The 23,971-nt window shown below is 35.6% G+C and overlaps 2 protein-coding genes and 1 long non-coding RNA gene across 15 annotated transcripts; 2 read left to right on the top strand and 1 right to left on the bottom strand.

The window, feature by feature from the left end:
* Positions 1-1,821: 1,821 nt before the first annotated feature.
* Positions 1,822-3,820, bottom strand: LOC122319105. 3 transcript variants are annotated; one of them, XR_006244998.1, is made up of 3 exons: positions 3,680-3,820; positions 2,867-3,591; positions 1,822-2,201 (listed from the first exon to the last, which is right to left on the bottom strand). It is a non-coding gene; the product is annotated as an uncharacterized LOC122319105 (long non-coding RNA). The 3 variants fall into 3 exon arrangements; XR_006245000.1 differs by having other exon boundaries at positions 2,867-3,131; positions 3,551-3,685; XR_006244999.1 differs by lacking the exon at positions 3,680-3,820 and having other exon boundaries at positions 2,867-3,131; positions 3,257-3,397.
* Positions 2,574-6,721, top strand: LOC122319068 (receptor-like protein kinase FERONIA). 7 transcript variants are annotated; one of them, XM_043136966.1, is made up of 10 exons: positions 2,574-2,691; positions 3,705-3,766; positions 4,197-4,304; positions 4,449-4,647; positions 4,724-4,950; positions 5,335-5,461; positions 5,539-5,610; positions 5,704-5,887; positions 5,979-6,111; positions 6,229-6,721. In XM_043136966.1, exons 4-10 carry the CDS (start codon positions 4,494-4,496, stop codon positions 6,478-6,480), a joined length of 1,149 nt encoding a protein of 382 aa, XP_042992900.1. In that variant the 5' UTR covers positions 2,574-2,691; positions 3,705-3,766; positions 4,197-4,304; positions 4,449-4,493; the 3' UTR covers positions 6,481-6,721. The 7 variants fall into 7 exon arrangements, with proteins under 7 accessions (XP_042992900.1, XP_042992908.1, XP_042992892.1 ...); XM_043136951.1 differs by lacking the exon at positions 2,574-2,691 and adding an exon at positions 3,846-3,931 and having other exon boundaries at positions 3,705-3,754; XM_043136974.1 differs by lacking the exon at positions 3,705-3,766 and having other exon boundaries at positions 2,667-2,691.
* Positions 6,722-10,120: 3,399 nt separating this feature from the next.
* On the top strand, positions 10,121-20,666 carry LOC122319041 (cell division cycle protein 27 homolog B-like). Of its 5 annotated transcripts, none has more exons than XM_043136917.1 (16): positions 10,126-10,501; positions 11,340-11,412; positions 11,567-11,670; positions 11,767-11,813; positions 12,512-12,609; positions 14,383-14,702; positions 15,125-15,280; positions 16,151-16,367; positions 16,720-16,943; positions 17,099-17,164; positions 17,399-17,518; positions 17,818-17,894; positions 18,394-18,513; positions 19,257-19,476; positions 19,570-19,851; positions 20,033-20,666. In XM_043136917.1, the coding sequence occupies exons 1-16, from the start codon at positions 10,397-10,399 to the stop codon at positions 20,081-20,083; spliced, it is 2,280 nt and encodes a 759-aa protein (XP_042992851.1). In that variant the 5' UTR covers positions 10,126-10,396; the 3' UTR covers positions 20,084-20,666. The 5 variants fall into 5 exon arrangements, with proteins under 5 accessions (XP_042992868.1, XP_042992860.1, XP_042992851.1 ...); XM_043136909.1 differs by having other exon boundaries at positions 10,127-10,501; positions 11,561-11,670; XM_043136934.1 differs by lacking the exons at positions 19,570-19,851; positions 20,033-20,666 and adding an exon at positions 18,616-18,755 and having other exon boundaries at positions 10,121-10,501; positions 11,561-11,670; positions 19,257-19,384.
* The last annotated feature ends 3,305 nt before the right edge of the window (positions 20,667-23,971 follow it).

The raw sequence follows: 23,971 nt of genomic DNA, 5'->3' as shown, positions 1-23,971 counted from the left end.
CTCCTTCCACCAGAGATCATCTCCACCAATTTTCAGAACCATCGGACCAGCTGTTAGCCTTTTAGAGCCGCCGAAAGTTGCTACACCTATATATATGGGTATCATTTCATTTTTAATCGTCATATGATCGCTTTTTAAGTTTTTCATTATTGAATAACAACTATTTTTCTTATAATATCATTATTGAATAACAACTATTTTTCTTATAATATTATTTTTCTTTTAGCTTTATAACAATTTTATTAATTTAGGGTATATAAGTTTATATATGTCAAAATAATTACTTTTTCGTAATAGTTTTTATTTGTTTTAAAAGACTTGCATAAGTTTTGCATATATCTATATTTATATTTAAATTTTTTGAAAAATTAAATAAAATCAATTAATAGAAATATTCTACTTATCATTCTTATATCATATATTTATTAAAAAAATTTAAAATATAAAAATTAAAATATGTATATAATATAAAAATAATGCGAAGAATTATTTAATTTACAAGATCAGGTGCCAACAGACAGCAGTGTAGGAGAATACTAAAACCAGTCCATGTCACTCTGAAACAAAGAGAAGAGATAGATGTGGAAAACTATGGGTTGTGGCAGGGAAAACACTATCCTGTCTGTCACTGACAAATAAGTTTGATATTCATTCACAAATGAATTATCATTTATCCGTTGGAACAAAAGAATCGAGGGAAAACGTGAGTTCCCAGCGATTTCGGTAGTCGGCTTTACGCTTTAACAAGCGGGATTTGGAATACCAAGTAGTTTTTTCAACGGTTACGGTCCTGCAACCTAAAAGTTTGACCGTACCATTGGCGAATAGGGTGACGCCCATGTTTTTTACCTTTTTTCTTTTTCTTTTTAAATTGGATGACGTCAATATTACATCATGCGTGATGCAAGATGTAAGTATTTACTATTCATCCAGCATATTTTATGAGTATACTTATATATATTTACATTTTTATATATAAGACTCATTTTATAAATTTTTATTTTGAAATCTAAATTTTGAATTTTAAATTTTTTAATTTTCAACATATCAATAATTAATACATTAAAAAATAAGTTTTTTATAAGTTATATCATTTTTCTTAATATAGAGTTATTATATTATTAAATCGATATATAGAACATATAGTTTCAATAACTTAAAAGGTAGGATTTTATTTATAAAATTTAAATTTTAAAATTTATTTTTTAAATTAAATTATATCATATAAATATTTTACTAAGTATATTCTGCACTAAATTGATAATAGAGTTTTCCTAAAATATGACTAGTCCCAAATTCAATCTGCAAAAAGAATAAACTTATTATATGACAAATGATTTATATAATTAAATTACCATACCTTAAAACATTATATAATAAATAAAACCTTTAAAATAGTATAATTTTGGTTTTCAATATTGAGAAGTGTTATGCGTAATTATAATTTCACGTATAAGATTTATTTTATCAGTTTTACTTTTAAATTTAAATTTTATAATTTTTAACATATTAAAAATAGACACGTTAGCACATATTATTATATAAGTAAAAATTATAAGTACAAATAACATTTTCCTTCAAAATTTTAGTTCAGTAATGTGATCTATAAGCTCAACAATTTTTTTTTTTTTTAAATGTTCTTTTTTTTAAATGTTTGGTGAGAAACCTAGTAAAGTTAAAAAATTATATGTGCAATCACTTTTATGTATTTATTGTGTACTCCACTAATATGATTAGTTGCATCTTTTTTTTTTAACATAAAATATATGTTTTGGCCAATCATATCAATAAAGTACATAAAGACATAAAAATGACTGTATATAGTAGAAAACATATACAATATATAAAATTGCCGTTTGGAAAAAAAATAAAACAAAAAAAAGGGACAAAATATTCACCTTCCTGCCTAACACAAGACTTGACTTGGCTATCACCTTACCTATGGCCCTTGCTTTGGGCGCCGCTGGGATGGTCGGATTTGGCCGGCCTATTGGTGGCCGAACCCGGGCACACAATGGTAGCCCTAGCTCGTTATCATGCTCCATAAAGCAATAGCAACCTTGCAATATTGGATCAGAAGGTGGTGATCCATTGTTTTCACGTTATTCCTAAGCATGATATGACCTTGTAGAACACTTCACAATATATACTCCTTTCTTAAGTGAGCCCCATACCGATCTATCTTCATTATTGCTTCCCACCTAAGTTGAATACAACCGAAAAAAAAAAACGATTAGAAGAGGTCCACTTCCCAATCATTGGAGCATTAGTAAATTAACACACCAATGGAGAAAATTATAGAGTTAACAATGATCCTGCACAAAAGTATCTTTAGACCGTGGGATTTGGGAATGGAATAATGCAGGAAGTGAATCTTTCAATAGTTGATGTCCACAACATAAGAAAGACATCCAACAATCTTAAAGTTGAAGAACATGGTTAGTCTACTATTATACAAGGGTTAACAATAAAGAGAAACAACCCCGGTTAAGTTCTGGCCAAAAAAGACAAAAAACGAAGCCCCCACGCATAAATGGTCCCCTCCCCCTTCCCACACACAAGATCTTCGACCTAAGATACCACTGTCCCGATTAGGATGATTTTTTACCCAAAAGAAAAGAATTGTTACTCTACAAACGAGCCAGAGTCTACCAAGTAGCAGCACTGGAAATTAAAAGGCTACAAGTTAAGGTATGGGAAGCCATAAATTTCTTAACGATTGTAGTAGTTGCATGGTAATTTTCTATTGAGAGAGAGAGAGAGAGAGAGAAGCCCGAGAGAGAGAGAGAAGCGGGGGGGGGGGGGGGGGGGGGGGGGGGGGGGGGGGTGGGGGGGGGGAAGAAATAAAAGAAAGCAGAGGTCCTACCCTGGAAGAGAACATGGAGTTGATCAGGCGGAACTAGTCTTTTTGTAGTCTGGCCATGCACAAACATCCCCGTTTTTGCTGCCACACTCCGAGACAACAGATCCAAACATTATACTGTGGAAAAATCTAACTCTCTCCCAACAGAACCTCTCCCTCTCTCTCTCTCTCTCTCTCTCTCAGCTCTGACACTGGCCGCTTGTACCCAGCTTACAGACCTGCATAAAATGACAATCTCACTCCCACCAATCTCCTTCCGCTTTACAGCCTAACCAAAAACCATAACAAATTCAAGGAAACAAACAAAATAAATGAATGAGAGAGAGAGAGAGAGAGAGAGAGAGAGAGAGAGAGAGAGAGAGAGAGAGAGAGAGAGAGTTCCAGCCCAAAAACCTTCACTGGCCCCTGTCCACAGCTCAACTTGTTACGCCAAATATAAATAATATATACAAAAACAGGCAAAAGGGAAGCAAAATTCGGATTCCCATTCAGCGAAGAAATATCTGGAAACCGAACCGAGCACCTTAGCTCAGCTGTCCGTGACCCCATCTGAGGAAGAGTCGAATCTCTTTATACAATAATAGGAACTCCCTCCCTTCTTTCCAGATCAGATGACAAAAAAGAGGCAAAAAAGGAAGCCAGAGTGAATTCAGGGAAGAGAATTGGAATCGATAGGCTGATAACTACCTTTTCTTTTGATCCTCTTCAATAATTATGTCTTCCGGTGCCTGCCCATTTAAAGTCACTTTTATCCCTGCTCACATTCACATAGTAATTTGAAAATAAATAAGATTACAGTTGGTAATAACAGCTCACATGGTGATTCATTGATTTCGTACAGGTGCGACTCAACTGAATGATCTCTTTTTATATGTCCAAACAAATCTACGGGTGTGTTCAGAGGTTATCATCTCTTTTGCTTGATTGTTTGTAAATCAAATGACTCTCTGTTCTACCTAACGTATGTACCAAATCTTTTAAGAGGATCAAATGAAGCTTTCTTTCGGGGAAATTAAGCAATGTCCAGTGTAAAAACCAGCATGAATTCTACCAGCAGTAACGGATATGGTAATAACTTCTCCTTGATATTTTCTACTAGTTCCCAAAACATCCCTCCCACCACACCGGGTTAAAACCAGAACCCAGCTAAAAGAAGGGTTTGTTTTGAAAGGACGGCAAGTTGTTCAGTCATAGGCCTCTCTAGTGTCATTTTGATGAGGTGTTGAATGCTGGAAAAGGGAAGTGGGGTACTTTGACAAGCAAATGAGTTGTCTTCTGAACCCTACTTAACATTTTTAGCAGCATTGATCCTTACCAAATACCTATTTCCCAGGTGGATGCCTCAGATCATTAAGTTAACATTTCTGGGCACTTGTCGGCACCGGAAGTGCTCAAATGCCATTGTAAACGAGGAGGAAGGGATCTAAAATTTCCATTGCTGGTATAAAAGCTTCACTCTTAAATTCTTTCTAAAAGGTTTCCGCGGAGTAAATCCATCCTGGGTCTAATTTGCTTTTGTTTTGCTTTCAACAAACATCAGGTTGTTTAAATTTTTTATTACTCTTGGGCTCTTTTTGCTTTACAGATTCCATGTTCAAGTTTTTTTGGGGGAGACACAAGGCTCTGTGACATGTCAAAGTCGAATGCAGCCATAGTTGGGGGTGCTGCAGGGGCGCTTGCATTCTTGGCAATAGTCATTGCACTTGCGTGGTTCTGCAAATCACAATGTAAGAGCTTTTCAAACAAGAATTCAGAGACAGGTTCTTCAGATCCATCTGCACTAGGTAAGGTTTCATTGCCACTAACACTAGATTTGAGATAGCTACTTCATTTCACTCTCTATTCATCTCGACATCACAGCGGAATGGAATAGAGGTGGATCGAGTTCGGCGGCAGCCCCGTCTGAGGCACAGGGAGCCAAACAGTTCACAATGATAGAATTAAAGCAAGCTACCAAGCATTTCAGTGAAAGCAATCTCATTGGCTATGGACGTTTTGGACCAGTTTACACGGGTTTTCTCAGCGATGGGACTGTTGTGGCTATCAAAAGGCGTCCAGCTCCTCCTCAACATGATTTTGTTGCAGAGGTATTACTAGGTTTCTTCCAACATATTCGATTGATGTCTATGTCCAAGCTCTTTTTTTGTCTCCCTGCACCCCCTTTGTGCCGAGACCACTAATGACTGAACACAATATCTGTTAGTACTCATTAATGTTTTCTGAAGTTGAACATTTCCACGCTTTCTTTCCTTTGCTTTAACAGAGCAGGGAGTATTATACGCCTAAAATGGAGATGATTTTTTTTGGGGGGGGGGGGGGGGGGGGGGGGGGAGGGGGTTTGGACATTTCATGGCTCGTCCTTTCTATGCCAATATGGCTTCTCGGTAAACCATGTTAAAAATGACCATCGTAGGCATACTAACTGTATATTTCAAATATGTATACAAAGCAATGATTTGTATGGCAAACAGGTTAGGTATCTGTCAGAGATTCGACATCGCAATCTAGTTTCTCTTCTTGGTTACTGCCAGGAAAATGGATCTCAGATGCTAGTTTTCGAATATTTGCCCAATGGAAGCATGATCAATCACCTATATGGTATGACCCATTTCATGGCATTAATTTGGGATGATCATGGAAGGATACATGCCATTTCTGACTCTCATCTCTGGCAGCTACCGGAGTAGATTCATCAACCAAATTGGAGTTCAAGCAACGGCTAGCTATAGCTATTGGCGCAGCTAAAGGTAGATCCAACAAAAATTCTAATGGTGCTATTCTTGAACTGACAAGAATCGATAGAGATTTGAATTTAGAATTGATTGTTTTAACTAGTGCAGGTTTATGCCATCTTCATGGCCTAAGACCTCCTTTGGTGCATAAGAACTTCAAAACAGCAAATGTCTTGGTAGATGAGAACTTCATTGCAAAGGTTTCAGATGCAGGGATCTCAAGACTGCTTGAAAAGATAGAAGAAGCAGGTCCATCTCAAACATCCAGTGTCAATGTTTTCCGAGATCCAGAGTAAACTTAATTTCCTCTGATTGCATTTACATTTTGGTGTTAAATAAAATGACTTTCACCTATGCACATTATCATGTATGCCAATCTTTAGGGCAGAAGCATCAGGGACGATCTCTGAAATGAGCGATGTGTACAGCTTTGGGATATTTCTCTTGGAGCTTGTGACTGGACAGGAGGCTCTGCATATTGACTCCTTGGGATCTAATGAAAGTTTTTTCCGTTGGGTAGGTATAATGCTCTTCATTTTTATTAATTCTTTAAAAGAACTCTTTCCTCTATTTTTTAAGACTGGCCTCCATTGCTTTATTTTTAATATCTCTTCTTTTTTATCCCTTGTGAAGGTCGAATCAAGGTTGAGTCTAAATGATTTTGTGGACCGAAGACTGGTGGGAAGTTTCACCGCCGAGGGAATGAGGGATTTGATCAGGCTGACACTACAATGCGTGAGTTTTCCAGGAAAAAGGAGACCAAAGATGGAAATGGCTGTGGTGGAGCTCGAAAGGATACAAGAGAAAGAGATGACAATGACCACAGTCATGGGTGAAGGTACTGCCATATTTACTTTAGGCAGTCAGCTATTTACATCGTCGTGAAGATGAGTTCGTCGGTGTTTGTTAATGCTTGGGCCAAGCTTAAGCTCAAAACACTGCAACCAAACAGCTCTAGCTGTTGATTTATTATTTTGGGAGACACGAAGAGGGGTCAAAATGCTGTAATTTTTATTTTTTATTTTTAATTTTAATTTTTTTATCTGCTAAGCCAAACTGCTGCGGTTGAAACCATGTAAGTATTGATTGTATAAAGTCAATGAAGCAAAATATTATTGGCTTTCCAGCCGTGACCGTTGACCGGATATTTCCTTGACAGGACACATACATGCATCTAGCACGGTTTCGGTTACTTGCTCCAGCTGAGCTGCAAGTGGAAAAACGCAAAGGACCAGCATTAGTAGATAAGATAATGAGTGTAGACAACAAACAACATACTATTGTGTAGTAAATTAAGAAAGACATTAATCAACAGACGGATTAGGGTTATGAATCCCATCTTAGGTTGCTCATATTTCTAAGCTTGTAAAGAAAGAAAAAAATCTAATTAAGTTACTTATTTTATTTATAATTATATGAATATATATATTGTATTGTAAAATTAAGGAGAAATAGCAACATGATAGAAAGATTGTAACATAGAAACTAGCCATTCCGGATTTCAATATTATTCGTCTTGAATTTCATGTCTTACGAGGATCCTCAAAACACATTTTTATAAGTATGAGAGGATAACGAACATGAAATGATGATATATGAATTAATGACATACATTAATGAATTTCGAAAATTCAAGAATTGATACATAAATATTCTAGAATTCTAAGGCTTCGTCTGGTTAATGAGTTGAGATTATATGATATGAAATAAAAGTTGAATAAAATATTATTATAATATTATTTTATTTTAAAATTTGAAAAAATAAAATTATTTATTTTATTTTATATGAAAGTTTGAAAATATTGTAATAATTAGATTAGATGAGATAGATTGAAATGATTTCACTATCTAAACTAGGCCTAAGTGTCGGAATAAATGATCGTCACTAAATTCAAGAATACTACATAATTTTCAAAATATGAAACTTTAGTTCTTAAGGACCCCATCATCTACCATCTTATTATATTATGGATCATGTTACTCTGCTGTTCAGCATGTACCGTTATGAGTGCTTTTTAGTTTAATTCTATTTTTTTAATCAAATATTTTGTAGACATCTTTAAATATTTAAAAATAAAATATATAATTTATTAATAACCACTTTCATAACTATTAAAAAATATAAAAATATACAAACCTGAAATAGAAGACACAAGACACAGAGCACAACCTAGAATTTTCCTTCTATTATTAATCAAAATCTCCAACAACTAACCTAAAGACAAAGAATGACTATTTCTGCTAGACTTTCGACGTCTCCATGTCCCATGAATAGTAATTATTTCTTAATAAAAAAAATCTAATTGTAAATATACTTGTACACTAATATGTATATTAATTTATTATGATTGGTTAAAAAGTAGATTTTATTGAAAACAGTTTTAATTTAAATTTTAAATATAAAAAAATTAATATTAATATACAGATTAATACGTGACTTTATTTATATATAATAAAATTCTTTTCCAATACTTACGCGGATAATAACAAGAGTGTGAATGACTATGTTGTTACAAATACAAGACAGGCACTCCCCACCTGCTTTGCCCACAAGATTCCCTGCCCCATTCGTGTCCAACTAAAATCCACAACGATTCGTGTCAAGGGTCCACAAAAGATTTAGGTTATCCGACCCCTCACCCAAAAATTAAAATAAATTAATAAATAAAATAAACTTGCTTACTTTAAAATCATTTCAGGAAAAAGGTAATTTATATTTCCATAATTCACTCCCACAGACACTGTAATAAGTAAGGACAAAAATGAGAGATACAGAGAATAGTGCAAAAGAAAACAAGTGGTTGTGTGGATATCCTATGATAAAGTAAATTATTAAACTTTAATATATAATAAGATGTCATGTTATTAAAGATTGAGTCATGAGACAAATACACAATTTTCATAACTTTGTTTTAAATTGAGAGAAATTATATAAAGTTGTAAATTTTTTTTTTTAAAAAGAATTGTATTTAAATGGTTTTTCTTAAAGATCGACATTCGTGTAAATAATTTTTATTTTTAATGTCATAATAGACATTTGTGATAAAAATAAGAATAATATTATCTCAAAATTTATACTTCAAAAACCCTATTAATTTTTCCGAACAAAATAGTTTACGACAAGGGGGAAAAAAAAAAAAGTAAGTCAAAGGGGGAATCAAAAGATTGATTGTCAAGATTTGGATGGTAAAGTGTTTGAAAATCTACATGATATGAAAAGAGTTTGAAAACCACGTGCAGGAGAAAACCCAAGCAATTACGAGGATAAAGAAGCTGGGATCAGGGGTAGTTAGTGAGTTAAGATAAGATAATTTGAAATGAAAATTAAAAATTGAATAAAATATTATTAAAATATTATTTTTTAATATTATTATTATTTTAAAAATAAAAAAATTAAACTATTTATTATATTTTGTATAAAAATTTAAAAAAATTATAATAATTAGATGATATAAGATAAAATATTTCTTAAATTCAAACCAGACATAAGGAATCGATGTTGGGAGAAAACTAAAAGCATTTCGATACAGCGAGGACGAATGACCATTCGATTAAAGTTTTTGTCATTTCCATTTTATAAAAATGATCAGCCTCCAACACCTTTCCTTCTTTCTTTCCGATCTCGGGAGGTGGAAATTTCGCGAGCAGCTAAAGTCTGCCCTTTTTACTATAGCCTAGAGAAAAAAGTTGGAAAATTTGAGTATTCTCTTCAAACCAAGTAAAAGCAAAAACATTGGAGGGCATCACTTCTTTATGGTCCATTCACATTTTTTTTTTTAATCCATTTAACTTCAAATGATGTAAAAAGTTGGAGAGGGGTAAAGTGTGATTTTTCCTCAAATGTAATTATTATTTTCTTTTTATAAGTTGTCATGGAAATTGAGAATTTTGTCTCTAAAAGTTGTATCAAAGGAATATTATAAATAAAATAATATAAAGTCAAGTTTCAATGAAAGATAAAACAAAGAATTAGGTCATGTTTGGATAATAAGTTGATCTTAACTTATCTCATCATTATTATAATTTTCTCAAACTATTAAATAAAATATAATAAATAATTCTATTTTTTCAAATCTTAAAATAAAAATAATATTAAAAAATTATATTAAAATAATATTTTATTTAACTTTTAACTCTCTTCTCATCTCATTTTAACTCAACTTACTGTCTAATTGGCGTAAAAAAGAACACATATCGATGAGAGTACAATGTATCGTATTTTGAAAATGTCTAATAATTATTTTATGATAAAGAGAGTGTGAGATAATCTTGAAAAAAAGGAATTTGTATTCTGTGATTACCCAATTACATGGTCGAATAGTCGTCCTTCTCCAGAAGATGGAATGAATGAATGAAGCCATCGACCAAGATGATTTTTGTTTTGGTTTTCCTTGGATTTCTAGAAACTGCAAAGCCGAAGCCCTCTAATTGCCGGAAAAAAAAAAAAAACCAAAAAAAAACCAAAACCCTTTAATTCACGGAGGGACAGCGTTGCCCCCATGTTTACGATTGATGATCAAAACCCAACTCAGGCTGTCTGCCACGGGTAAAGAGAGGACAATTGTTTGGATCTTTGGACCACCTTTGACCATCACTCCTCACAAACTTGGATTGGGCCCAAACGTTAGGGTAAAACGACGACATTTATACTCTTACCATCCCGTTGTTAAATCCCCCATACCTCTCACGTGCCCCGTGACGTGCCGCCTCGATTTGAACCTGGCTCCACCCCCAAATTTAGAAAGAAAGCAATCCCCTCCTGGCTCCACACCCCCCCTTCTCTCTGAGAATCGAAGCAGCTATGGAATCAATACTGGTAGAATGTGTACAGAACAGCCTTCGCCATTACATGTACCGGAACGCCATTTTCATGTGCGAACGTCTATGCGCTGAGTTCCCTTCTGAGGTATTTAATTTTTTTATTTTTGGTTTTTAAACTGTTCACTTTCTCTGTACTTCCTCGCCTCTTTGCTAAAACTAAAAAGAAATATTATTTCTTTCAAATCTCGTGGCATTATGTATCTCCACCTTTTATTTTCCCCCCCCTTAAGTCTGTGTTATAATCATCCAACCGAGGCATTAGGTTCAAGTATCAAGATTGACACTTCATTTTTTTTTTTTTTAAAGTAATCTTAGTTTAGTTCATTCTATATCATTTTTTCTTTAGTTGGTGTGATGAGAATTTTGCAGGTTTATATTGGAGGTGCCCGGGGGGGGGGGGGGGGGGGGAGGGGAGGACGGAAGGGGAAGGGGGGGGGGGGGTTGGTTGGTGTGGTGGTTATGCAAATGCGGCATAGAGTTCAAGAAAGCTGCTAACATTTTGCTTCTTGTTTTTGTATCCTCCCTGGTTGAAGTTGTGGGTAAACTGGTAGTGAACTTACTTACGCGCTGCCCCTAAAAAGGAAATTCCACTGGTGGAAATGGTTCATGGAATTGGTTTACTTTATACGCTCTGCCACTTCCTTGGCTTCTACTAGGAACTCCTCCTGGCAATTTTCTGAAAATAGCAAAGCAAAGTGGTTTTTAGTTTTTCTTTTTTTTTTTTTTTGGGGGGGGGGGGGGGGGGGGGGGATCAATTTCTGTTCATTACAGCACACATCGCTTGCCCAAGTTTTTGCTTTGTTGAATGATCGTAAGGATATAATTATTATAGTCTAAATTTATTATCATGGTTATTAGATGTTTTCTGTCATTCCTCTTATTTTTACTTAACTCCTTTACACTTTAATTTTTCTTGTCTGCAGATGAATTTGCAATTATTGGCTGGCTGTTACTTGCACAGCAATCAATCTTATGCTTCATACCATATTTTAAAAGGTATTTGCCGAAGTACTTAAAATGTTTCTGCCATTGTTGAACCAATCTGTGATTAAGATTTTGCTACTTTCTTTATTGTGATTAATTTATTGAAAGTTTTCTCATCCACTAATCTCTCTCTCTCTCTCTTCATTTATTGTATATGAAGGAACAGAAATGGCTCAATCGCGCTACTTGTTTGCACTATCATGCTTTCAGATGGATCTTCTTAATGAAGCTGAAGCAGCATTATGCCCTCCTAATGTGCCTGGTGCAGAGGCAAGTTTATGTATTTTTAAGCAAGTGTATACTTGCTCAGTTGACTTTCAGGTGATGATGAATTGCTTCTTGTTGTTATTTATCTTCTTTCTGCAGATTCCGAATGGTGCAGCTGGTCATTACCTTTTAGGACTTATTCACAGGTTTTTTTTTTTTTTTTTTTTAAGTAATAATAATATGTTGTTTGCTCTTTTGGTGTCCCATATATCATTCTGTGAACTTACAGGGCTGTTTTCCCTTTGCTCGATATAGATGTACAGCACAAATCAGAGACAGATAAAAACAATACATTATTTACTTGTCTAATCAGCAACATCTGTCTTGAAAGAAATATGCAAAAGTAGCATTATTAATTTAAGTTTTCTTTCCTTTTTGCCCAAGATACAGTCTGTATCATTCTCAGTGTACGCTTTCTTGTTTCTTTGCTTCCTATTAGTAGCAGGGATACAAGGCCACACCACCACATTCTCTTATTTATTCCTTAGTTTGTTTCTGTTCAGAGGCACTCTAGCTACTCCAAAATTCTGGCTTGAACTCGTGCTTAAACAATGTAAACAGGGTCATTAAAGCCCAATTTTTTCAATTTCATTCTATGTAGCTTTTTATCCTTTGTGCTCTACATATTGTATTTACTTTTTATTTTTATGACTAAAATAATGGTTCTAAATTCATTTAATTGTCATGTTTGAATTTCAGAACTAACAGAAATTCTGAAATGGTTAAGCTTTAGTTATTTCATGCAGATTGAATAATTGTGTCCATTTATATCTTCCTTGATATTGTGCACTTTTTATTTCAGCATATTAGCTTCTCATTTATGGAGGTTTTTATTCTGTATTAGGTACACTGATAGAAGGAAAACTGCCATACATCACTTTAAGCTGGCATTATCCACAGATCCTTTAATGTGGGCTGCATATGAGGAGCTTTGTGTCCTAGGTCTGTACAAAGAATACTGCCACTATCAAGTCCTTGAACTGCTGTGTCCTGGCATAATTGGTTAATGAGTAATACCAGACTCTCATCTCACTTTCATCCCACTATGTAAAATGTGATACTTTTAATCACCCTTGGATCACCCATGCTGGCATGCAGCTACTGATCTGTTATTTCTAATGGCTTAACATGTTATGTTTAGGAACTAAATTTAATTATGAGCCAGCATATTTCATATATTTGGTTTCCTTTTGACTTGGTAATTATTATATCAAAATTGAATTTAGCTATTAATATTAGTTAAATTCAACTCAATCATTAATATTCGATGATGTCCCTGCAAATGTTCTTTTCTCCTTTGTATCATCTCATTTGTGAATCATTCATTGATGTACCTAATGCCATTTTGCTTGCTCTATGATGGCACAATTCTAAGAGTGTAAGTTTCTTTCCTATTCTGATATTGAAGTTGGCCATGTGGATGTGTGATATCATGATCAAAATGCGACCTTGCAATTCACAGTAAGTTGATTACTTAATATATTTTTAGTTATGGTTATGGGAGAGAAATCATATCCTGCATGTTTGGATGGTCGTGATTGATGATATGGCTCTAACCAATACCAATATAATTTGAAGTGGTCTCAACTTCATCAGGCTAAAACGACACCTTGTCCTATTGCCTCACTAAGTCCCACATTGGACAAAAGAAGTAAGATATAGGTGAATGAGTATGATAAAAGCATATGAAGTGTCAAGTCCCACATTGGTTCTTTAGTATGTAGAACTTGGTTTTATAATGATTCTAACGAGTTCTAATAACAATGATGAGTTCTTTAGTAGGCAGTTTTGGAGTATTAGTCTAGGTGTCATTTGGATTTTCTTTGGATAGTTCCAAATAGTATAAGAGCTGACCTAGTAAATAGCATGTGGAGTTGGAAATGTGACTGTAATACCCCATATGATAAGGATAAAGGTAAGTGGTGTATGAGATCCCACATTGGTTGGTAATGAGAAGTTCTTGCTCTTTATAAGGTTCTAATGGGGTTCCAATTGTATTATTGATTAGTTCTTTTGGAGTATAGGCCATGTGGTTTGGGCCTTCCATTGAGGCGTTACAAATGGTATTAGAGCCTATCCCAACCAGAAATGTGGGACTTGAGCCGTGCCATCTACAATGGACAGGTCCAACGAGGACGTCGGGAATTTAAGGGGGGTAGATTGTAAATCCCCATATGATAAGGATAATGGTATGAAGTGTATGAGATCTCACATTGCTTGGGAAGGAGAAGTTCTTGCTCTTTATAAGGTTTTGATGGGGCTCCAATTGTATCATTGACTAGTTCTTTTGGAGTATAGACCATGTGGTTTGGGTCTTCCATTGAGGTGTTACAGTGACGTTGGCCTTGATAAGGATGTCACGAATTTGAGTGGGAGAGATTTTAATGCCTCACTAAGCCTCACATTGGGTGGGAGAAGTATGATAAAAGTGCATTAAGTGTCAAGTCCCACGTTAGTTTCTTGTTTGGTGGAATTGGGTTTCTGATGATTCGAAGGAGCTCCAATTGCAGTACTGACTAGTCCTTTCGGAGTAAAAGGCTATAAGCTTAGACATGGATTGGAATTTCCTTGGGCCGTTACACTAAATCTGATCAAGTAGTTTTCTTATAATTGAAAGGTATAGTATTGGTCGCTTAGTGACCTTTGATGCTTGATTTTGTAGTCTTGGTCCATATTTAATTAATCAAGCATCTTCTTTGTTTTTCATTGTTTTAGGTGCTTCTGATGAAGCAACTGTAGTTTTTGGTGAAGCTGCAACTATTTGCATACAAAAGCAGTACTTGCCCCAGGGATCATCTTCCCAAAGCTTGCCCATGTCAAATGAGGATCATAGCTTAGTTTCTGCTGGCAACTTTGGCCCAGGTTCAGATGACACCAGTCCAAGGCAATTGAAACACATGCAAGGAAATAGCTTAAGAGATATTCCTGTCAATTATTATGGAGCAGCTGCACTGGGAGGAGCTGCTACTCAGCCTTCAAATGGCAGTTTGTCTAACATATGCTTCTATAATACCCCTTCACCAATGGCCTCGCAGGTAAAATAATGTATATTGCACCTCATGATGTTGTAGTGGTTGGTAAAGTTTTACATTCTTTTTTTGGGGTGGGGGTATACTACCGACTAGTTACTACTGTAGTTAGATCCTTCAAATTTTAAAGGAAGTTAATTTTCTTATGCTAGTGAAATAAGAGGTTCTCTCAACTTTTTTTGGGCACGCTTTCATGTGAGCAGTTCTACATTCATAATCCAATTTGATGTTGCTTGTTATAAGTCATGGATGCAAGCGAAATGTGGAAATCTTCCAACTCTTTTCATGTTTAGATTATGGACACGATTTACTTAAAGAGATTTTGTATTTTGGGCGAATATGTATGGTTAAATATGTCTTTTTTACTTCCAATATCTTTTTTTACTGTGGAGATGAATAAGTGCTCTTGAATCCCCTGCATTTCACAGTTGTCAGGTGTTGCTCCACCACCTATGTGTAGAAATGCACAGCCAAATAGCCCGAACCAAAGCACAGTCAATGCTGATAGCTCTCCAAGGTCCACAGTGAACTCTACCATTCAAGCCCCTCGAAGAAAGTTTGTGGATGAAGGAAAATTACGGAAGGTTATAGCTTTGCAAATTCATGCTTTCTTCTTTTAATGTCATTATGTCATTCAGATATTAAAGACTAGTTACGTGCATCACTGCATTCATATATCACGTCTCTTAGAATAATATGACTATTCCATTAAGCAGTAGTCCGTTCTTAAAAATTTCACAATCTAGAATATCGCTTTTCCTCTCTGTTAGTGTGCATCTATTGTACATGAAACTTGGGAACCTATATAAGTTATTGCTAATGTGTGTGGTAACATGTAGGCCTTTTGAAAAGCTAGAATTGAGCTGAGTCTCATCAGCTTTAGACTCTACATGATGTTTTATAAAGTTGGGTTCGAATTGTTGTAGGTATTGCTCTTTTGAATTTGGAAACACTTTTATGTGTAAAGTTGTGATCTTTTGCGGATGACACTGGTCTTTAGTTTGCCTTTGAGATCATTTTGCCATTTGGTTTGTGTTCTTTTTATCTTCATTTTGTGAGGTTATCTGGTTTCAGAATTTCTGCTTTTCCTTGCCTTTTTTGGGTACTAAATTTCAGCTCATGTTTGGATTCTTTCGCTTGTTGGGCTGATTTCAGTTCATTACATAGTTCCACCATCATAATCTGCAGTTTAACTTGCCTATTCATTTTATTGCAAATTTCTACCTGATCTATTCTGTGTACGGTAGGTGAAATTTACATTTTGTTCGTTAAGTCATTGAGCTCATCTTAGTAACTTCATTTCTTGCAGTAATTATTTGTACTACTTGCTTGGTATATCCATGTGCAGGTAGTTTGTTGGAGTGATTTTATGCCATTTTGAGATTTATATGATGCTCCATATGAATCGTTTTTCCCTTAAGATTTAATTTTGTTTCTTTTCTTTTTCTTTTCAGATTTCTGGGAGATTATTTTCTGATTCTGGTGCTCGACGAAGTACTAGGCTTTCTGGAGATGCAGGGGCCAACACAAATATGAGTGGCACAATGGTAGTTGGAAATGGAACTAGCAACTTTTCAAAATATCTTGGAGGTTCCAAGCTGAGTTCTATGGCATTTCGTGCTGTGACAGTTCGCAAGAGTCAGTCGTGGACCAATGAAAATATTGATGAAGGTAATGAATCTCTTTGACTGACTCAGTCAAATATTCTATCAAGTGAAGATTGAGATGTGCAAAAACAACAATTTCTCACTGGTATTGCTTTTCATAGTTATTCTCTGCCACTTTGTTAATAATTGAACTTCATTGGAATGAATGTTATAGTAGTTACTTAACTCACATATAAATTGAAATCAATTGCATTGTGGATGTGATGTTTGTGTCCTATAGGTCACCGATGATGGTTTCCAATAGATCAATCCGAAATTGGCCATCCATTAACTCAAAAATTATTTTTATTATGTGATATTTCTGCCCAATAGATATTAAATTAACACACTAAAGCTGTCAAATTGATCTCATTTAGGGGTACACAATGAAACTTCTGCTGATCCTCGTTCAAACATTACATCAACAACTTCTAGTACATCTCCCTATGGTGATACTAGATCTCTTGATCAAGGAGCAATGGTTCCAATTAGTGGATTTATCATGAATGATTCAAGAGCCATTAGTGGTGCTTCAGAAATAATTGGCCTTCTGAGAACTCTCGGGGAAGGGTACAGACTTTCGTGCATGTACAGGTGCCAGGTATTACATGATTATCATGGAATAAATAAAAGGAATGGTTTTATTTAAGGAGAACAGGAAAGATGACACGTTTGATAATATTAATGGAATTATATTAGAAAGCACCAAACACTGAACCTGAGATAATTTTGTATTTCCTGGCTCGTGTTGTACAGGAAGCGCTGGATGTCTATCTTAAACTTCCACACCAACACTATAACACTGGCTGGGTGCTTTCCCAGGTAGTTTGGTAGTTTAAAATTCTGTCCTTAACTCGTATCTGGACTTTATACCTCTCTACTTACAAATGCATGCTTTTTAGTTATGTACTGGCTTTTGTACATGCCATTATCCCTAGATGACATATTTATTATTATTTTTTTCTGAGCACCTAAATGACTCTTTTGCTAGAATGGTAGAATACATGCATATTACTGATTGATTGGCATGTTAATCCGTTCATGTTTCAAATGCAGGTTGGAAAAGCATACTTTGAATTGGTTGATTATTCAGAAGCTGATGGGGCCTTCAGTCTTGCCCGTCAGGCATCCCCTTACAGTTTAGAAGGAATGGATACATATTCTACAGTTCTTTATGTGAGTTCCCACCATACTGTACTTGAAACAAGTGCACTTCTTTTCTCCTCCTCGTGCGGGCCAGGGGGTAAAAGATGCAATTTGAAAATTTACTCCCTTCGATGGGTAACTTCAGTGAATGCAGCTGAACACAAGCTGCAGGCTTAAAGTTGTCGTTATTCAACTAATTTTTTCCTAATTACCATAATCTGAAGCAATGACTCTAATATTATATTAATTTGCGTTTGTGATACTGGATGTTTGCAACAATAGTGTTTCCTAGACTTGCTTCACTGACAATTATTCCATTTCCGTTGCAGCATTTGAAGGAAGACATGAAGTTGAGTTATCTGGCTCAAGAACTTATATCAACCGACCGCTTAGCTCCCCAATCTTGGTATCTTTATTAACCTCTCTTTAAAGAACACTGTACACACTTCCTTTGTACTGGGGTAACGACCTATTTTGTACGAAATAAAATTCACCTTATAAAAATAACACGGTGCATTCTATCCTTAATTCTTTAATCAATCTGTCTGGGATGCCAGGTCTTACTTGCAGACCTCGGTGATACAGTGGGAAGTTCTATTATTTTTTATCTATAAAAACTCTTGATTCTTGAGAGAGATGGAGACTATTATTTCCTGTCTAATTGTTCAGTTGAGGGATGGGAAGGTTTATCTATGATGGCTACTGATAACAGTGCAGCGATTTATTGGTTTGTGGGCATTAATCACCTACTTTTCCTGTCAAAGTTAAGCTGGGACATCAGTCTGAATTCTCAAAAGCTTTGGGTTACATTACTAGCATTGTTTTTGGTAACAGTATTCAGAGTTCTTAGTTTTCATGAGCAACCTTATTATTCTTCATAAGTTCCCTTTTGAATGGACATGTAGGTGTGCTATGGGAAATTGCTATAGCTTGCAGAAAGACCATGAAGCTGCACTTAAAAATTTCCAGCGAGCTGTTCAACTTAATCCAAGATTTGCATATGCACACACCCTTTGTGGTCATGAGTATGACAGTCTCTTTTTCCCGCCCTGATTTAATCCTTAAAATTGAATACCTTGGGGTGAGCCTTTGCTTTGATGTCCAATTCTTACTTTTTATTACTTCAGCTATAAGGTGATGCTGCATCCAACTCATGATCCTTTCCCATTGAAGCGCGTTTGGAGGTTTAATTTGCCTGCCGAAGTTGCTTTCTTTGGTTGGATGGCTTCCCATAGGAAAACTCTGATTGTGGACAATCTGAGAAAACGTGGGTTCATTGTTATATATTGGTGCTGCATGTGTAAAAAAAATCTAGTGAATTAGTGAACCATCTACTACTTCGTCGCGAAGTGGTTAGGGCTTTATGGGATGATATTTTTAGCAGGATTGGAACTGCATGGGTGATGCCCATGAAGGTGGTGGATCATTTTGCTTGTTGGAGAGGTCTTCAACACATCCCACAAATTATGGCGATTCCTCTGTCTCATGTGCTAGATTTGGCTTAAAAGGAATTGCCGGAGTTTTGAAGATTGGGATCGATCTTTGGAAGATCTTAGATGTTTCTTTTTGTGTACCTTATTTCTTTGGGCATCAGCTATTGTTTTCATTTCCTTGTATCCATCTCTAGCTCCTACTTGTAACTAAGTGTTCTCAGTTGTTTGCTTCCCGTATATTTGGGTTATGCCTAGTTCTTGCTTTGATAATCTTTATTTTTATTTATAAAAAAATAAAGTTATTAATGATATTGCATTTTCATTCTTATCTGCAGATATGTAGCTTTAGAGGATCTTGAGAATGGAATTAAGAGCTACCAGAGTGCACTTCGGGTTGATGCAAGGCATTATAACTCCTGGTATGGGCTTGGAATGATATATCTTCGTCAAGAGAAGTATGAGTTTTCAGAGCATCACTTCCGGATGGCTTTCCTTATAAACCCACGTTCTTCTGTTATAATGTCTTATCTTGGTACAGCTTTGCACACGTTAAAGGTTGGACTCATTGTAATATTGATTCTAATATTTTGTCTTCAGGAAGCAATCGTCTTTGAAAGTTCTCCTAATTTTGTTTCTATCATCTGACAGAGAAGTGACGAAGCTTTGGTGATAATGGAGGAGGCTATTTTAGCAGATAAGAAGAATCCTCTTCCCATGTATCAGAAGGCTAATATACTAGTGAGCTTAGAAAAACTTGAAGAAGCTCTTGAAGCCCTGGAGGAGCTTAAAGAGTATGCCCCTCGTGAAAGCAGTGTATATGCTTTGATGGGTAAGATTTATAAGCAGCGTAATATGCATGACAAAGCGATGCTTCATTTTGGTCTTGCTTTAGATTTGAAACCACCTGCAACAGACGTAGCTGCCATTAAGGTGATTGACTTACTTCATAGCTATTTCTTGCTTGTAAAATTGCCCATCTGCCATAAAGCATGCGTCTTTTAGGTTTTTCTGCCATTCATTTTCGTTTTTTGTTCTAATTAATTTTGCAAATGAATTGTAGGTCTTCGAACCTTTGCTATATGATTCTTTGTTGTCTTTAATCTTTTGACAGGCTGCCATTGAGAAGTTGCATGTGCCAGATGAACTACAAGACTACTTGTAGATCTACTCGATATTAGCCCTTGACAGGCAAAAATGGAGAGCGATGTAAATTATTTGGCTCAGATAATCCAGCCTCCAAGGAGTTTGACCTACTGGCTGCTTGTGCTTTCGATGGATGATGAATATAACGGCTACATGCTTGGGGCCTGATTGTTTGTGCTGGTGCCCCTTTTAGTTGGCAGATCATGTGGAACTGACCGCGGTTCTGTTGGTGATTCGCATGTGACCCGAGGTTTTGATATAACAAATGGGTTAAAAGCTATGATGCTTTTATGGAAAGTGGCATTACAATGCCAAAGAAATCTTGTATAATTAGAGTCTGTATTAGCCATTCGTAGGTGTAGTTGGCCTGCCCATCCAATTCATACAAGGTCTTAATATGTTCTAATATTATTTAATTCTGTCGATCAACATAAATAGTCAGATTGCTGATCTGCATCAACTGATCTAACCTGTGAAGATTAGTGATTTACTTTTGGATTTGAACATTATGACTCAATTATATGCTGTCTGAATTGTCTTTTCACTCTTGTATGTAATATTTGCTAATATGGATAATTCTAAATACAGTTTTGGAGTTTGCAGTTTTTTGCCTTTGAAGAAAGTGGATAAATCTAGGATCTGTATGAAAAAATTAATTTTTTAATAGTGGCTTTCACTTTTTTCAAAAGGAGTGTGGAGACTACACACTTCATGACATTATATAAGCATTACCCTTATTATAATACTAAAAGAATTAGGTTAACTGAAATAGATTCTTCATTCAGAGGATACATGGATACTTGCATGCATACATACTGATGAGGGATGCGTTCCGCATACCACCACCACTTGGGTCGTGGTTGGGATCGCCTCTCCACCATGACTTGATCCATGGGTCGAGGTATGGAGGGCCATTTTGACTTGACTTGATCCCCAACCCAGCCAGTTGAAGTATGTTGACCAGCTCTGAAGGTATTTCTTTCTTCTGCAGTATAGTTGAGGCACGACTAAATAGCCATCTCAATACGCTATTTCTTTTTTGATGGGCCAGTTCTTGCCCATGAAAGAAGGGTCCTTTGGGGCTATCCCTTATTTTCCTTTTTTGCGTACCTAACCTAGTCTGGATTCGCGTGAGTGAGTCGACCCAACGGGACTAGGCCCTTTCACAGCATTGAAATTGGGCCTAACACATACATTCCACGGTTTTTAAAGGCGTAGATTCATTGCAGCAAACACATGATTTAGGCAGAGGATGTATTTATTGGTGACAGTGATAGACATGTGACTGGCCATGGCTCTTTGTTTTCTCGCAATCATCAATTAGGATCCGTATCAATACTTTCATTCATCTCAGTATAGTTCGAATCCATTTTAGGGAGAATCCATTTTAGGGATTTCTGACCAAATATTTTTAATTCAAATTATTTTATTATTCTTTACAGATATTTTAAAATATTTTAAATCGATATCATAATAGAGGACGACATAGTGTAGATTCTATCCTCGCATTCAAAACCATAATGGCTACAAAAGTGAGAAAAGAAAAAAAAAATGGTGACAGCTTAATGTCCAAGTCTGAAATATTCCATATCCGAGGACTTTGATTCTTCCCTCCATGTTTCAAATATATATGCTTTACGTGTTTAGTTTCTATATGCATGGTGCGTATATACATGATGTCGGTTTGTGCATCGATTCATCCCAATCCGGTTCTAATCCTTTTTAGTTAAATATTAGTGAATTTGCTTAGATGCAAAAAGTACGTACGTACGTACGTAGATCTGCTTATAAGCAGATTGGCCCCATGTTGCTGTCGATGTTTTTGAATAATTCCATCTACATGATAATTAGATTCACGTTCACGAGGAAAACCTCTCAGGGTTGTGTGTCGCCTTGACATCGTTTAAGTCCAAGCTGGAATCAATGGATAGTCACGTGATTAATCACTAAAAGACTTAGCAATGGATCGAACACGCAAAATATATATAGGATACCTAGAAACGTACATTCTTATAAGAAATTACAAAATTTCGACTACGAATATTCTGTTAAAAAAATAGAATATAATTAAAAAAAAATAGCCTTAGTTTGTGGTAATAAATAATAAATACCGTTCTAACCCAACTTCGGTTATGATTTAATAAGAAATTAACCTTAATTGTACGACTGGTAGTTCGAACGAACAGTACTAGATATAAAGTTTACTCGAGTCACGCTCAACATCTTGCTCGAATAAATATTCCAAAAACTTATTGTCTTAGATTTTCATAATGTCGTGCATATATATATATATATGTATGTTGTTAAACAGCTGAAAAGCAAGAGTGAGACATGAAATTCTTCAGACAATGAGAGAGGTAATTAGTGAGAAAGGGAGAGAGTGTGAGGAGTGAGAAACTTGTATTTTTCACCGTGTACTTCATCTTCCCACTGAATAAAAAATTTTGCAACTCCATGAATGTAGTCACATTGCCAAATCATTGAATAAAAATCTTATGCATCTCTGTGGACCTGCAACCTTCTTTCTTGTTGGAAGCTCAGCTAATTGACGATGACGAGTGGCAAAGTTATGAGAAAACCTTGCAGGATAAAAATTTGAGTGAGTGAGAGTTAATTATGACAGATGAGATGGATTCTATATTAGGGAATCAAACAAGGGAGCTAACTGAGCTTCCAACATGAAAGAAAGTTTTGCACAACAAGCGGGTATACTACGAGACTGAGCCAGACTTATTGTGAAGGAATTTGAATAGAAGAAAGACATTGACTACTCTGAGATTTTCTCACTAGTGGTGAAAATCACTACTTTTAGGCTAGTGCTGAGAATGATGGTTAGAAAAGATCTACATTTGGAATAGCTATATGTCAATACAACTTTTCTTCATATAGACTTAGATGAAGATATCTAAATCTACCAGCCAGAGGGATTCACAGTACAGGGGAAGAAGAGCCTAGTTTGCAAACTGAATAAGAGTTTGTACTTTGTATGGTTTGAAACAAGCTCATAGGCAGTGCTACAAGAAATTTGGCAGTTTTATGTACAGTTTAGGGTACAACAGATGTCAGGCATATAACTGTTGTTATGATACGTATTTTGACGACTCTTACACCATTATATTGTTGTACAAATATGCTATGCTCATTGTAGGACCTAGCATTGAGGAGATCAATGATCTGAAAAGACAGTTGTCAAAGTAGTTTGCAATGAAGGATTTAAGTGCTGCAAAATAAATCCTTAGCATGAGAATTATCAGAGACAATCAAATGTACGTTGAGATTGTCACAAGTAGATTATATGAATGAAGTGCTTAACGAGTTCAATATGGACAAAACTAAGCTAATGAGTACACTATTGGGAAGTCAGTTTAGACTTAGCAGGGAACAGTAACTGAACTCAGAGGAGTAGTGTGATCTTATGAGTAAGGCAAAGGCACCCTATGCCTCAACTATTGACTCTTTGATGTATGCTGGGCCTGTGCATAAAATGTAGTTGGCCGATCAGTCTGCAACAACCTACATGATTGTCAGGTTCTTTAAATCCATATCACTAGTGGGTTGAACCAAGAAAATATTGGTCGAAACCGATACCGACTATTTCTGTATTTCATTTTGAACCAATGCAAGCTCTTCCCCTTAAAGATTCACAAACCCTAGCCACCAGTGCACCACTCCGTTCGTCGTCGTTGTTTGTATTTGCCATCATCTTTGTCGTTCATGGTCATCCAAGCCAATGAGTCCCTTTATTTAACTCATTTCCCCCAAAACTGAAAACTGAAAAAATGATTTTGTGCTGGGTTTTGTTTAGAGGATGAAGTACCATGCTTGTTTTTTCTCTGTGTGATTTATCTTCTTCCTTTATCCTATAAACATAGCAGCATTTTCTAAATTTCATTGTATATGAGAAGTT

Source organism: Carya illinoinensis, chromosome 1 (assembly GCF_018687715.1).
Source record: "Carya illinoinensis cultivar Pawnee chromosome 1, C.illinoinensisPawnee_v1, whole genome shotgun sequence".
NCBI lineage: Eukaryota > Viridiplantae > Streptophyta > Magnoliopsida > Fagales > Juglandaceae > Carya > Carya illinoinensis.
The sequence above is the reverse complement of the archived record's forward strand: the minus strand, read 5'-3'. Positions and strand labels throughout refer to the sequence as shown.